This window comes from Vulpes vulpes, chromosome 12 (genome assembly GCF_048418805.1).
Source record: "Vulpes vulpes isolate BD-2025 chromosome 12, VulVul3, whole genome shotgun sequence".
In the NCBI taxonomy this organism is placed as follows: Eukaryota; Metazoa; Chordata; class Mammalia; order Carnivora; family Canidae; genus Vulpes; species Vulpes vulpes.
In genome coordinates, this window is record NC_132791.1 from 20,138,366 (window position 1) to 20,150,943 (window position 12,578).

Genomic DNA, 12,578 nt, shown 5'->3' on the forward strand with positions numbered 1-12,578 from the left:
AGTTTCCTCAGCTCTGGTCACTAATCAAAGGACGACCCTGGGTTGCAAAGTAGAGACTGGTGGAAATGACATCCTTTCAGCCCCACCAGACCGGGAAGTGGCAGCCCCGCCCACGTGGGTGGCCAGAGGTCCTTTGGGCCACAGGTCGGCCCTAAGCGGGGTTAAAGCCCCGACTTCCTCAGAGAGGGTAAGCCAAGTCCGCCGAGGCCTTCCCCTCAGCCGGGCGCTGCGGTTGGTGCCCGGCCCGCCAGCGGCCCCCCCAGGCCGCCCCCCCAGGCCGCCCCCGTCGTCTCGAGGGCTAACACGCTCACTAGCAGAGAGAGACTCCTCCGAAGGTCAGGGACGCGGGGGCCGAAACGGGGTCTCCGTCCCTTCAAGAAAGGGATAAGGCACCGTGTCCCCCACGGTGTCACACTGTCAAACTAGAAATGTCCCGGGAAAATTCACCCCCGCGCCCCGCCCCCAACAGTGGGTCCCTGAGGTTCACAGCGCGCGGGCTCCAGGAGACGCGCCCGGGTCCGGCCTCCGCGCGCGGCGGGCTCACGCTGGCGACCTCACGCCCCAGGCGGCGGCGGGCTGCGAGCGAGGCGGGGCCTGGAGCGCCGCCGGCCCCCGGTGCCCTCAGGCGCCACCCCGGGGCTGGCGCCGAGGCGGCCGCGGGGGGTGGCGCGTGCTGAGGTGGAGAGTTGCGCCTCCCGAAGACCCGGGCACGAGGGGGGCGGGGCTTAGGCCGCGGTCTGGCGGCCCGGCTCGTGGGGGTGGGCGGGGCGGGGCGGGGCCGGCGGGGGCGGGCCGGGGGGCGGGGCGCGCGCGGGCCCCGGGAGGGCGGGGCCGCGGCGCGGGCCCCGGGAGGGCGGGGCCGCGGCGCGGGGCGGGCTCTGGCCGCCGGGGTGTCACACACGCGGCGGTTCGGGAGGCGGCGGCGGCGGCGGCGGCAGCGGCAGCGGCAGCGGCAGCGGCAGGCGCCGCCGGGACGGGCACGGGCGCGCGGCTCGGGCGGGCGCCGGCTGCCTCCCTCCGTCGCTCGCTCGCTCTCCCTCCCGCTGGCTCGCCGGCTGCGGGGCCGGGCTCCCCCCGGCGCTCTCGGGCAGGAAGAAGGGGGGGCCGAAGACGCCGACAAGTTCCCGCAGCAGCCGCAGATCCCGGCCCAGGCGGAGGCTGCGGCTCCGACGGGGCAGGGGCGCGCTCGCCGCGGAGCGCACGGCCAGAGCGTCCCAGGCGGGGGGCGGGGGGCGCCCGGGCCTTTCGCTCTCCGCGGGGCCGCGGGCCGGGATCCCATGAGACGCGCCCGTGAGGGGCGAGCGATCCGAAGCCCGGGCGGCGCGAGGCAGAGGCGGAGGGCGGTGCTGCAGCTGCTGGAGGCCGGGATCGGCCGGCAGGAGGCGGCGGAGAGAACTTGAACTTGGCGTCGGGAGCGGGCGCCCCGGACGCCCCCCGCCGGGGCCGGGGCGCCGAGGGACCTGGGCCGCAGCGCTGCTCCCCGAATGGCCGCGGCGGCGGACCGGGCTCCCGCGCCGCGGCCCTAGGCGGCCTCTCGCCATGGCCAAGTGGCTGAACAAGTACTTCAGCTTGGGCAACAGCAAGACCAAGAGCCCCCCGCAGCCGCCGCGGCCGGACTACCGCGAGCAGCGGCGCCGGGGCGAGCGGCCCTCGCAGGCCCCCCAGGCGGTGCCGCAGGCCCCGGCGGGCGCCTCCGCGTCCTGCGGCCCGACTGCCGCCTCCTGCTTCTCGACCTCTTCGGGATCGCTGCCCGACGACAGCGGCAGCACGAGCGACCTCATCCGCGCCTACCGCGCACAGAAGGAGCGCGACTTTGAGGACCCCTACAACGGGCCCGGCTCGTCGCTGCGCAAACTGCGCGCCATGTGCCGCCTGGACTACTGCGGCGGCGGCGGCGGGGAGCCGGGCGGGGGCCAGCGCGCCTTCTCCGCCTCGTCCGCGTCGGGCGCCGCCGGCTGCTGCTGCGCCTCCTCGGGCGCGGGCGCCGCCGCGTCCTCGTCCTCGTCCTCCGGCTCCCCGCACCTGTACCGCAGCAGCAGCGAGCGGCGGCCCGCCACCCCGGCCGAGGTGCGCTACATCTCCCCGAAGCACCGCCTCATCAAGGTGGAGAGCGCCGCGGGCGGTGCCGGGGACCTCCCGGGGGGGGCCTGCTCGGGCGGCCGCACCTGGAGCCCGACGGCCTGCGGGGGCAAGAAACTGCTCAACAAGTGTGCCGCCTCGGCCGCGGAGGAGAGCGGGGCCGGCAAGAAGGACAAGGTAAGGCGCCCCTTGTTCTCACCCCAGGTTCCGGAGCCACTGTGCGCACGGGGAAACTGAGGCAACGCTCTGGTTCCTTCGTCAGCTTCGGGCCGGGACCCTGGGGTAAGGGCTCCCACGCCTTGCCCAGTTCTGCCCTCTCGCGCGCTCTTTCCCCCGGATCCTCGGCCTCTGGCACCGTTTCTCTATCTGCTGCCCCTAGAATGGCCCCTCAGCCAGGTGCCTTCTTCGGAAGTAACCTGACGAGGGTGCCCCGCCATCCTTGTCCAAGAAACACCCAGGCGGCCCTTCCGTCCCCCAGGACCTAAAGTCTGAAAGTCAGAGCTGGCACGGATCCTGAGGAGCGTTTTTTCCTTCGCTACTCCCGCCTCCCATTCTATGGATGGGAAACTGAGGTCCAGTGCTGGGAAGGGACTCGCCCGATATTACACAGCATTCTTGGTGGCAGATCCGGACCGGCTGTCTTTAAACGTATATATGTAAATCCCTCTAGGAGCCCTGCCCTGCCCTGCCCCACCCCTCGCTCCAGGTTTCCTAATCGGAGCGGCCTTTTGTACTGGAGCTGCATCGGGAACCCCCACGCGTGCTTTTCCGGTTGAAATACGCTGCCTCCAGGAGCTTTCCACTTCGACCAGTCAGTTCCTCCCCGCCGTGCACAGAAGGGGGTCGGCCAGTCCGTCTGGCTGGAAGGAGACTCCTCACCTCTTTCTTCCTGATCCCACCCCCACCCCATACTGTCCCAGGAATGAGGGGGGGGGGCGACTCTGTGACAACCCCCCTCCCTAACATTAGGCCGTTTTGATCCCCGTCTTTGAAGCATACCAATTACGGCCAGACTGGGCCCCTCACTTCCCCCTTCACACTCCTGTGACACCTTCTCTTCCCGCATAAAATAATACTCGTTCTGTCTACTTATGGTGGAAGGCAGTGTTTTGATTACATCTGAGGCCCAGCTCCCAGCGATGTCTGTCAGGCCGATGTCCCTCTTGTTCTCTCCGTCACCCCCACCTTTTCCCAAAGGTAAACTTTTGCCCGGGTGTGGGCTGGGGAAGACTGATAGCGAGTCTGAGCTCCTTTTAGGACTGGATGTCCAGACAGGAGGGAGACAGGCTCCTACCTGCCAGCTGGTGCTTGGAAAGGGATGTTTTTGTTTTCTAGGCAGAAGTAAGGGGATGCCTCTCCTTTTAATTTTTCTGCCTGGCTGCTTCTCTCTGAGGTCCCAGGTCCCAAGAGTATTCCCTCCCCTCTGCAGGGTGGGCAGTGATGGGGCCGGTTTAGGAGCATGACTTGGAAGCATAGACTCTGGGCTTCCTACAAGAAGCTAGGAGCCAGGTGGCCACCCAGGTGCTGCCTTGAAGGGGGAGAGGTTTCTCTGGGAGCCCCCAGGATCAAGGGCTTGTGGCTGATCTGTGAGGGAAACACCAAAGAGGCTCCCTGCTGCCTTAGATATAGCTCAGGTTTGGCGAGGTGCTGGCTTAGGAGAATCTGAAGTTCCTGGGTATGCTTGGTTTGAGTAAGGCCCCGCCTTTGAAGATGGAGAGATTCCCAGATTCCCGGTGCTAGACTCCTGTGCTCCCCCTGTTAGTCCACAACCACCTCCCCAGTGGGCACCCCAGTGGGCAAATCTTTCTCTCCCACTGCTTGTAAAACCTTTTATGGCTTTCTTTTCCTACCTTTTTTTTTTTTTTTTAAAAAACGATTTCATTCATTTATTAGAGAGAATGAGTGGGGAGGGGCAGAGGCAGAGAGAAAGCAGACTCCCTGAGCATGGGGTTCCATCCCTGGACCTTGAGACCATGACCTGAGCCGAAGGCAGACGCTCCTCCACTCAGGCGCCCCCTTCTATTATGGCTTTCAAAACTTTAGTAGACTTTTTTCCCCCCTAATTACAGTTAAGACTTTTTTTTTTTTCAATTAAGACTATTTCAAATACTGAGGGATAATAAGGTCTTATAGTTGGAATGTCAAGTGTGTTTAAGAGTTGGCTCTGTTCACTATCATGGTTTTTTTTTTTTTTTTTTTTAAGATTTTATTTTTAAGTAATCTCTACACCCAGTGTTGGGCTCACATCTACAACCCACTACAAAGATCAAGAGTTGCATGCTCCACTGACTTAGCCAGCCAGGCACCCCTTACCATCAAGTATTTTTTATGGGTCTTTTCTGTGCCCTCCTCTGCTAGGTGCTAGAGCAGTCCCCTGTGAAATTTATGGTCCAGGCTGCAGTGTGGATGAGGAGTGCTGTGATGGGGATGCTGTTACAGGAGGGCTGAAGTGGGGGTGGTCATGGACAACCATGATTGTGGGAGAGGAGGGTCAGTAACTATGATGGGCCAACAGAAAGAAAGGCTGGCACTTTAGGGGATGCAGGCAAAGTGCCTGTGGCTGTCATTGAGAGGTTAGTGTTGCACAGGACCCCAGAGGGACAGCAGGGCCCAAGTTAGGGAGGACCATATATGCTAAGCACAGTGAAGGCCAGTGAAGGGATTTAGCTGCTAAGTGATGTGAGCAGATAGAGTGTTTTTGATCACTCCTGGCTGCATTTCACCTACTGGGTTGTGACTTTGAGCCCTTTGATCTTTTGAGAAATTGTTCCGATCCAGAGACAGGAGTTTCAGCTACCAGATATTCTAACAAGGAAGAAGGGACGCAAAAAAAAAAAAAAAAAAAAAAAAAAGGAAGAAGGGAGGCAGTCACAGAGGGTCACACTGTGCAGTGGTTCTCAAACCAGAATTTAGAGGGTTCTTTAAAACAGATTCATCCAGACTGCTGTGCGTCCTGAGAATGTGGATTTCTAACAAGTTCCCAGGTGATCTTTTGCTGCTGATCCCAGTATCACACTTTGAGGACCACTGATTAATAGTGACTTCTCCTTAACCTTCCCCCTGGGTCTTCTGGTTAAGATTGCTTTGGGATGCAGAGACTCTAGATCCCCTCATCTCTGTCCTCTGTGTGGGGCTATCTCCTCATCTGGGGACAACACCCACCCCCATTCCTGGTCAGGCAATCTGAACCCAGGCTGGTTTTCTCATTATTTTCATCAGGACAGCTTTTGGAAGGCCAGGCATATCGTAGATCCAGCCCTGAACACCTTGGAGCCTTTCTTCTACCCCTCCCCATGGATCCAGGAAAACCCACTTCTAGTGCCCCACTTAATCTCAGGCCCAGCTTCCTTTTGTCAGCTGTTGGGGATAAGACAAGAACCTATAAGGCTTTTGAATGCCTCCCCACACTCCCACTCTGTGTGTGCCCAGCCCTGTGTTTTTAATGTCAGGCTAGAGTTGGGACCTACTGTGGTGTGAAGGAGAGCTGTTGGCCCACAGATCGTCGTTTCAATGCATCCAGTGCCACCTCCCACTATGGTTTATCTTTGGGGGCCCTGCCTCATGCCTCCCTATGTCACACACTTAGGCATCATATTATTCTCCCTGTGAGTTGTGTGACACACACACCCACACTCACCCAAGCATCCAGTCGTGGACATTATTCCTTTTAGAATCATGTGAAAGAAAGGAAGGAATGAAGGCTGCAGAAGACTTGTCAGTAATCTCTGGCCTAAGTCTCTGGAGGAGATTGTCACACGCTGTCTTCATCATTGGTTTCCCTGGGGGTTTTGTCTGGGAGAGGTCTTTACTGAGGAGGTAGCTTTGAGCTGGATCTAGAGATGGAAATGGAGTTTCAGCACAGGGGAAGTGCTGACTATAGCCTGCAGCAGCACTTCTGAACCAGTGCTCTGTGTACATGTGTGTATGTAATTTCACACGTATGTATGTATATGTACACACAGAACTTCAGTATGGAGTGTGTTCTTGAAAACCAGAGCTTTTTGCATTGGGCCTCTTTTGAGGAATGAGAGATGACATCAAATCAGTGGGGGGGTAAGTTTGGACACCACAGGGAGTCCTTGAAACTGGTGAGCCAAGAAAGGGACAGATTCCGAGCCATGACTGAGCTGCCACAATGGGTGGGGGGAGATGGGGTCAGAGTGAAGAGACAGAATCTAGGGGAGAGACAGTGAGGACCTGAGCTCCCGGGAAGAGAAAACGAAACTTTAGTAGAAATATCATTCCTGGGGATCCCTGGGTGGCGCAGCGGTTTGGCGCCTGCCTTTGGCCCAGGGCGCTATCCTGGAGACCCGGGATCGAATCCCACGTCGGGCTCCCGGTGCATGGAGCCTGCTTGTTCCTCTTCCTGTGTCTCTGCCTCTCTCTCTCTCTCTCTCTGTGACTATCATAAATAAATGGATAAATCTTAAAAAAAAAGAAAAGAAAAGAAATATCATTCCTTCAGGCTGTCTTTATAAAGAAGTGATGATGACAAAAGAAGCCAGTAACTTGGTAGGTCTCCCTTTGTGCAGCTGAACAGGTCTCCTCCCGTTATGTTTTCTGCTGAAGTCTTGTTTCTTTTATCATAATTAAGTAAATGTTTCCACCACAACTGAGAAGGTCAAGATGCATGATGACATCAGTTTCCCGGGTTTTAAATACATGCTAATGTGTACCAACACTTTATATTTTGTCAGCATCCACAGGGTTGAGTTAAATAACATGTTTCCTAAAGAATAATAGCATGTCTAACTTTTTTTTTTTTTTAAACATTCAGCAAACGGTTTCTGCTCGTCTGCTAGACAGGGGATATTCAGAGAATAAGGGTGGCCAGCTTTCCAAAAAGGAAGCTTCTCAGTTTGCATTAAACACCAGCTTCTCAGGGTCTAATCTGGGAGACATAACAGCTAAGGAGACCTGAGGAATGCCCAAACAGAAAAGCATGTGCAAGGGGCTGGTAGGGCCTCGACTCTAGGAAGTCAAAGAGAGCTTTCAGGAGGAGGTAACATTTGAGCTCTCAAAGGATGAGTGGGATGGGACGCTTGGGTGGCTCAGGGCATGATCCCAGAGTCCTGGGATCGAGTTCCACGTTGGGCTCCCCGCAGGGAGCCTGCTTCTCTGCCTAGGTCTCTTCCTCTCTCTCTGTATCTCTCATGAATAAATAAATAAAATCTTTAAAAAAAATGATGAGTGGGAATTTCCTACGCAAGGGAACTAGGGAGAAGGGCTGTCCATACATTAAGGGATAGGACAGCTTGGGACAGTGCTTCGATGTTTGGGAAAGAATGGTTGGAGGCTCAGTGGGGTAGGCGTGGTGGGTGCTGATGAGGGAGGTTGGACCCAGAAAGGGAAGAGAGTGTCTCATGTGCTTTGTTGGGGAGTTGAAAATGGTCTTTTGGGCCTTTTCATATGCAGTCATTGATGTGTGGTTTGATCGAAGCCAGAGTCAAACAGGAGTTACCAATTTCTATTTGGTTAATGGACATATTTTCCAGTTCATAGAAAGTAATGTATGGAAAGGGTAAGAGCCAAAGTTGGTATCTGTAATTTGGCTTGGGATACTTTATCCTTTAAAGTCCTATCACTTGAAAGTTGTGTGAGAGAAATGCTGCCTATCAAACCCAGTTTTCTCCATTGATTTCCCAGAAGAGAAATATTCTCTAGGCTTCATGCTAACCACTTAATTGGTCATTTAATCCTCATAATTACCCTAGAAGAGGTTTTTTTTTTCCTAGAAGAGGTTTAGATACTACATCAGTTAGCTATTGCTGCATAACAAATCACCCCAAACTCAGTGATTTTAAACTAGAGGTTAGCAAACTTTTCTTAAAGGGTCAGATGGTGAATAATTTTAGGCTCGAAAGCCAGACAGTCTCCATCACAACTGTTCGACTTTGCCCTTATAGCTAGAAAGCAGCCATAGACAATATATAAATTAAAGGGCATAGCTATTCAATAAAACTTAATTTACAAAAACAGGCAGCCGACCTGTGGTCTGTAGTTTCCAATTCCTGCTTTAAATGATAAGCCTTTATTATTTGTTCACAAGCCCACACATCAACTGAATAGTTTTTCTGGTCTCCGCTGGGCTCACACATGCATCTGTATTCAGGGTAGATGTGCAGCCCTGCTGATCCTTGCTGGGCTCTTTCACATGTTTAGGGGTAGCTGTTTAGGATGGTCTGGACTAAGAAAATTGGGCTCTGTTCCATATGGTATCTCATCCTCCATCAGGGTAGCCTTGTTCATATGAGCGTGGCAGGCTTCTAGAAAAGCCAGTAAGGTTTCTTGAGGTTGGAAATGGACACTGTCCCTCTACGTTGCGTTGATCAAAGCAAGTCACAAGGCCAGCCAGGATTCAGGGAGAGAGGAGGAGCTGCAAAGTTACAGGGCAAAGGGCAGGGATACAGACAGGCCATTATCAAGGCCATTAATGTGATCCATCCAGCACAGGTAGTGTTGCCCTTACTTTATAGGTTTGAGGCTTCGGAAGATAATAATTTGCTTAATGTCCCACAGATACCATGATAGAACCAGGGTCACATCTGTACAATCTGAATTCCAAGTTTCTATGCTTTTTTTTTTTTTTTTTTTATAATCAGTTCTATTTTCCTTAATTTAAATGGAGATGGTAAGGCTCTGATTATTTACTGTAATGTGATTTAAGTGTCTCCTCCTTTCACTTAATGTTTCTCTTCTTGCACCCCTCTGCCCTAATTCCCACCTCTTTTAGTCTGGGCTTTGGTGGTCCCCAGAAGAGGCCCCAGAGCTGGCTTTTCTCTCTCCCTCCCCCATCTGCCTCTGAGTTCCATAAATGAGATGTTAATATAGCCCTTGAATTATTTTATAGAGAAATTCTGCATACAGAGTTGGTGCTTCTCAAGGGACAGCTGCAGAAAATGTGTGTCTTGTAACTGTCACGTCTTTTCATTCTAACACCAAGCGTTCCCTCTCTCCAAGGATTGGTGAGGCTGTGCATGATGTTTTAAGGGGAGGAAAAAAAACTAATGGCACTTTGGGCTTATCAACAAGGAACCTAAGTTTCCTTAAAGGAGATCAGGTGACCATCCTCTAATCTGACAATCTCAGAGCAGAACTGATTTCCCCTGTCTTAACCTCCAAGACTTGACCTCATCCTCTCCCCACCCCCAAAGCATTTCTGACCCATAAAATAGGCGTTAAGGGGCAAATCTGAAACAGGTGTGGCTTCCTCTGGTCATTTAGCAAAGCTCAACTTGACTGTGTCAAGTGCTCCCCTGGGTGGTTTATCTTGGAGCTGACTTTTACATCTCATCCTGGGAAAGCCAAGAGGTAGTGGCCTGTGGAAGGAGGAGGAGATCAGGCTTGGCCTTAGAAAATAAATTGGGATTTATCACTTTGAAGCAGAGAGCTGGGATGCTGGCTGGCTGATGGCATCACCTGTTGGCATTCTGATGGTGGTGGTGGGTTTCCTATAGGATGGAGACAGAGGGTGCCGTGGTCTCTGCTGCCCTGACTTCATAACTTCTGAGCGTGTGGGTACAGGGATGAGCCAGGGGGTATGTAGCGCCTGCCGAAAGGGAGCTTCTTGCTGAGGACACGGGAACTAGGTGGGAACACAGATCTGTATGGCAGATTTTATCAATAAAGTGGTGTATGTGAGCGGAGAGCCATCCTGGCAGAGATGCTGTTCTGGGCAGAACCTTGATTCCATGGAGCCAAAGGAACAGTAGGGTGAGGAGGAGGTTGTTTTGGTTTCGGTTTTGTATTTTTTAACTGAAAGAAGCAGAGAAGTCTTCTTGGAGGAGGAGGCATTTGAGTAAAGAAAGAGTGGTCACTTCAGTTGAGGGAGCTTTCCACAGTAGTATTAGGCAATTCTTCCATTATACATGCTCAGTCAGGTACAATTCATTGTACTTTATTTATGCATTAACTCTTAGTCCACAACCAAATCCTTTGAGGTAGGTGCTACTATCATTCCCATTTTACATATGAGAAAACTGAGGCACAGAGCTGTTAAGTAACTTGCCTTAAGGTCATACCACCAGCAAGTGGCAGAGATGAGATTTGAAACTGGATCCAGAGTCTTTGATTTTAGCTACTGTGCTATCCACCCCCTCAGGCTGCACAGTCTCATGCCTGAATTTTCTCTGCCTTATTTGTGGCTGGATTTGCTCTTTATAAGAAATGCCCTCCATTAGCCTTGTAGGAGCAACTGATTCCTAGATTTCCGTATTTTTTTTTTTTAAGATTTTATTTATTTATTCACGAGAAACACACACACACAGAGAGAGAGAGAGAGAGAGAGAGCGCGAGCAGAGACAAAGGCAAAGGGAGAAGCAGGCTCCCTGCAGGGAGCCAGATGCACGACTCAATCCCAGGACTCTGGGATCATGCCCTGCACCAAAGGCAGGCAAGCGCTCAACCACTGAGCCACCCAGATGCCCATCTGTATTTCCTAACTTAAGGGCACTTTTATACTGTAGTTAGTTTGCTTCTTAGAGTCAGTCCTAAGGAAGGTGCTAAACCCCCATCTTACAGATGGAGAAACAGGCATTCAGGAGGAATAGAGCCTGCCCTGCTTCCCAGCAGGTACTAGCCGAGCCAGTGGCCAGGCTGTGGACCTTCTGTTCTGAGCCCAATGCCCTTTGTGCTGCGGGTGTGGAGGTGGCTTGGCCAAAGCTCCAGTCCACAGGAAGGGTGACAGCCTGATTGATTTCCGGTTCTTTCCATGTTTTGATTCTGAAATACTTTACTGAGACCATTAAGGAGCATTGACAGAGGACCTCACTTCCACAATGGAATTTTCCTTCTTTTCCTGTTTGGTATTTTCCAGTAATATTTCTATTAATGTTTCACTTTCAGAGGCGCTAGCTTCCTGAGAGTTTTTTGCTTTCTCAACTGCTGAGCCAGGAAGAATTGAATTTTCCTCTAAATCATTCAGTTCCTTTCCATTTTCTCCAAGGGGAGCCCTCTCTGGATTTCCCATTATGCTATAGAGGAAGGATCTTGGAGGTGGGTCCAAGGCATGGAGAGAGAATTAGTCAGGGCTGTGGGCAGTGACTCACGCCCTGTGTTTTCCAAGCAGGGTTTAAGAGTAATGGTCAGAAAGAGGCTTCTCAAGGTGAATGAGGGGAGAAGCGACTTGACAGGTAGGTGGAATTGGTGGAAGTGGATATCACTGGTCCACTGCTGGACCCTGAGTCCTCAGCTGGGCTGTGGGAGCTTATACCAAGACCTTTCTCCCCGTTTATTCATTCATTCAACAGACATAATCAAGCATTGCTATGGTGCTAAGTATTGTTCTCCTGAGGTACTGGTGATACAGCAGTGAACAAAACATAAAAATTTGTGCTCCCCTGGGGCACCTAACTGGCTCAGTCGGTAGAGCATGTGACTCTTGATCTTGGGGTCATAAGTTTGTGCTTCCCTGAGTTTGCCCCTTATGAGAGGAATCAATCAAATGTAGTGTGTTAGGTAGAGAGTGTGAAGAACAGTAAAGCAGGATAAAAAGGCTGGGGTGGGCCAGAGTTTGGGGTGTGGTGCTGCTTTAGATGGGTTCTCAGAGGGCTTTGCTGAGGATGTGATGGGAGGATTCCCATAGCTCCAAGGGCAGGGCATTCCACTCAAAAGAAGCAGTCAGGGCAAAAGCCCAAGACAGGAGCAGGCTCAGGTGCTTCAGGGAAATAAACATGACTGGGCAGGGCAGGTGGGGGGAAGCAGGCTGGGGAGGCTGAGTGTGATGGGCCTTGGGGGCACTGGAAAGGTTTCTCACTTTAAGTCTGGGTGAGAAGTGAGATGAGAAGTCAGTGGAGGGCTCTGAGTAGAGGAATGACCAGCTCTGACTTTGGTTTTGAGAGGATCACTCTGGCTGCCTAGTGGAGAACAGCTTAGGGGGATAGGGGTAAGCGGGAAGGCCCTCTAAAGGACCTGTGGTTGCCGGAACAGGAACTCTAGTGGTGGGTGAGGAGAAGCCACCGCATTTAGGCTGTGTCCTGGGTGGGACTGCAGGATTTTCTGACAAGTGGATGCAGTGTGAGATGTGAGAGGGAAGAGAGCCAAGGTTTTGGCCTGAGTCATAGAGAGGATAACTTGTCATGAACAGAGAGGAGGACACTAGAGGAGTGGTCATATAGTTCAGCCAGTGGAGTTGACCCAGCAGCTCAGTAGTCCTGGGGCTAAGAGCAGGCCACACACTGTCCTCTAGGGCCATGAGGTTCCTGAGAACCTGAAGGAGGCATGGGTGACCTCCGTCCCAGCTGGGGAAACTGACCCTATGGGAGGTGGATTCAGAGGAAGGTGCAAATGGGGTATCCCAGACAGAAGGCATCCTGTCCACGGTGGTGAGATCAGAAGGGGAGCACTGCTGGGTGCATGCAGGTGTGGCCAGAGCCCAAGGCTCGCCTGGGTGGGACTGCAGGTGATAGAAGGTGTGTATGTGGGGGGCAGTTTGTGTGTGAAGGGCCTTGCGGACTACTGGTCTCAAATAGCCCTAGTTCTCCAAATTCAGAAGAGGCCAC

At 53.3% G+C, this 12,578-nt stretch overlaps 1 protein-coding gene across 1 annotated transcript in view; it reads left to right on the forward strand.

The window, feature by feature from the left end:
- The first annotated feature begins 949 nt into the window (after positions 1–949).
- The window catches only part of SHB (SH2 domain containing adaptor protein B), a 140,359-nt gene continuing 128,730 nt past the window's right edge, over positions 950–12,578 (forward strand). Inside the window, exon 1 of the mRNA XM_072727896.1 lies at positions 950–2,256. Within this exon, the coding sequence (XP_072583997.1) occupies positions 1,540–2,256 (717 nt within the window). The 5' untranslated portion in view covers positions 950–1,539. The remainder of the gene's footprint in view (positions 2,257–12,578) is intronic.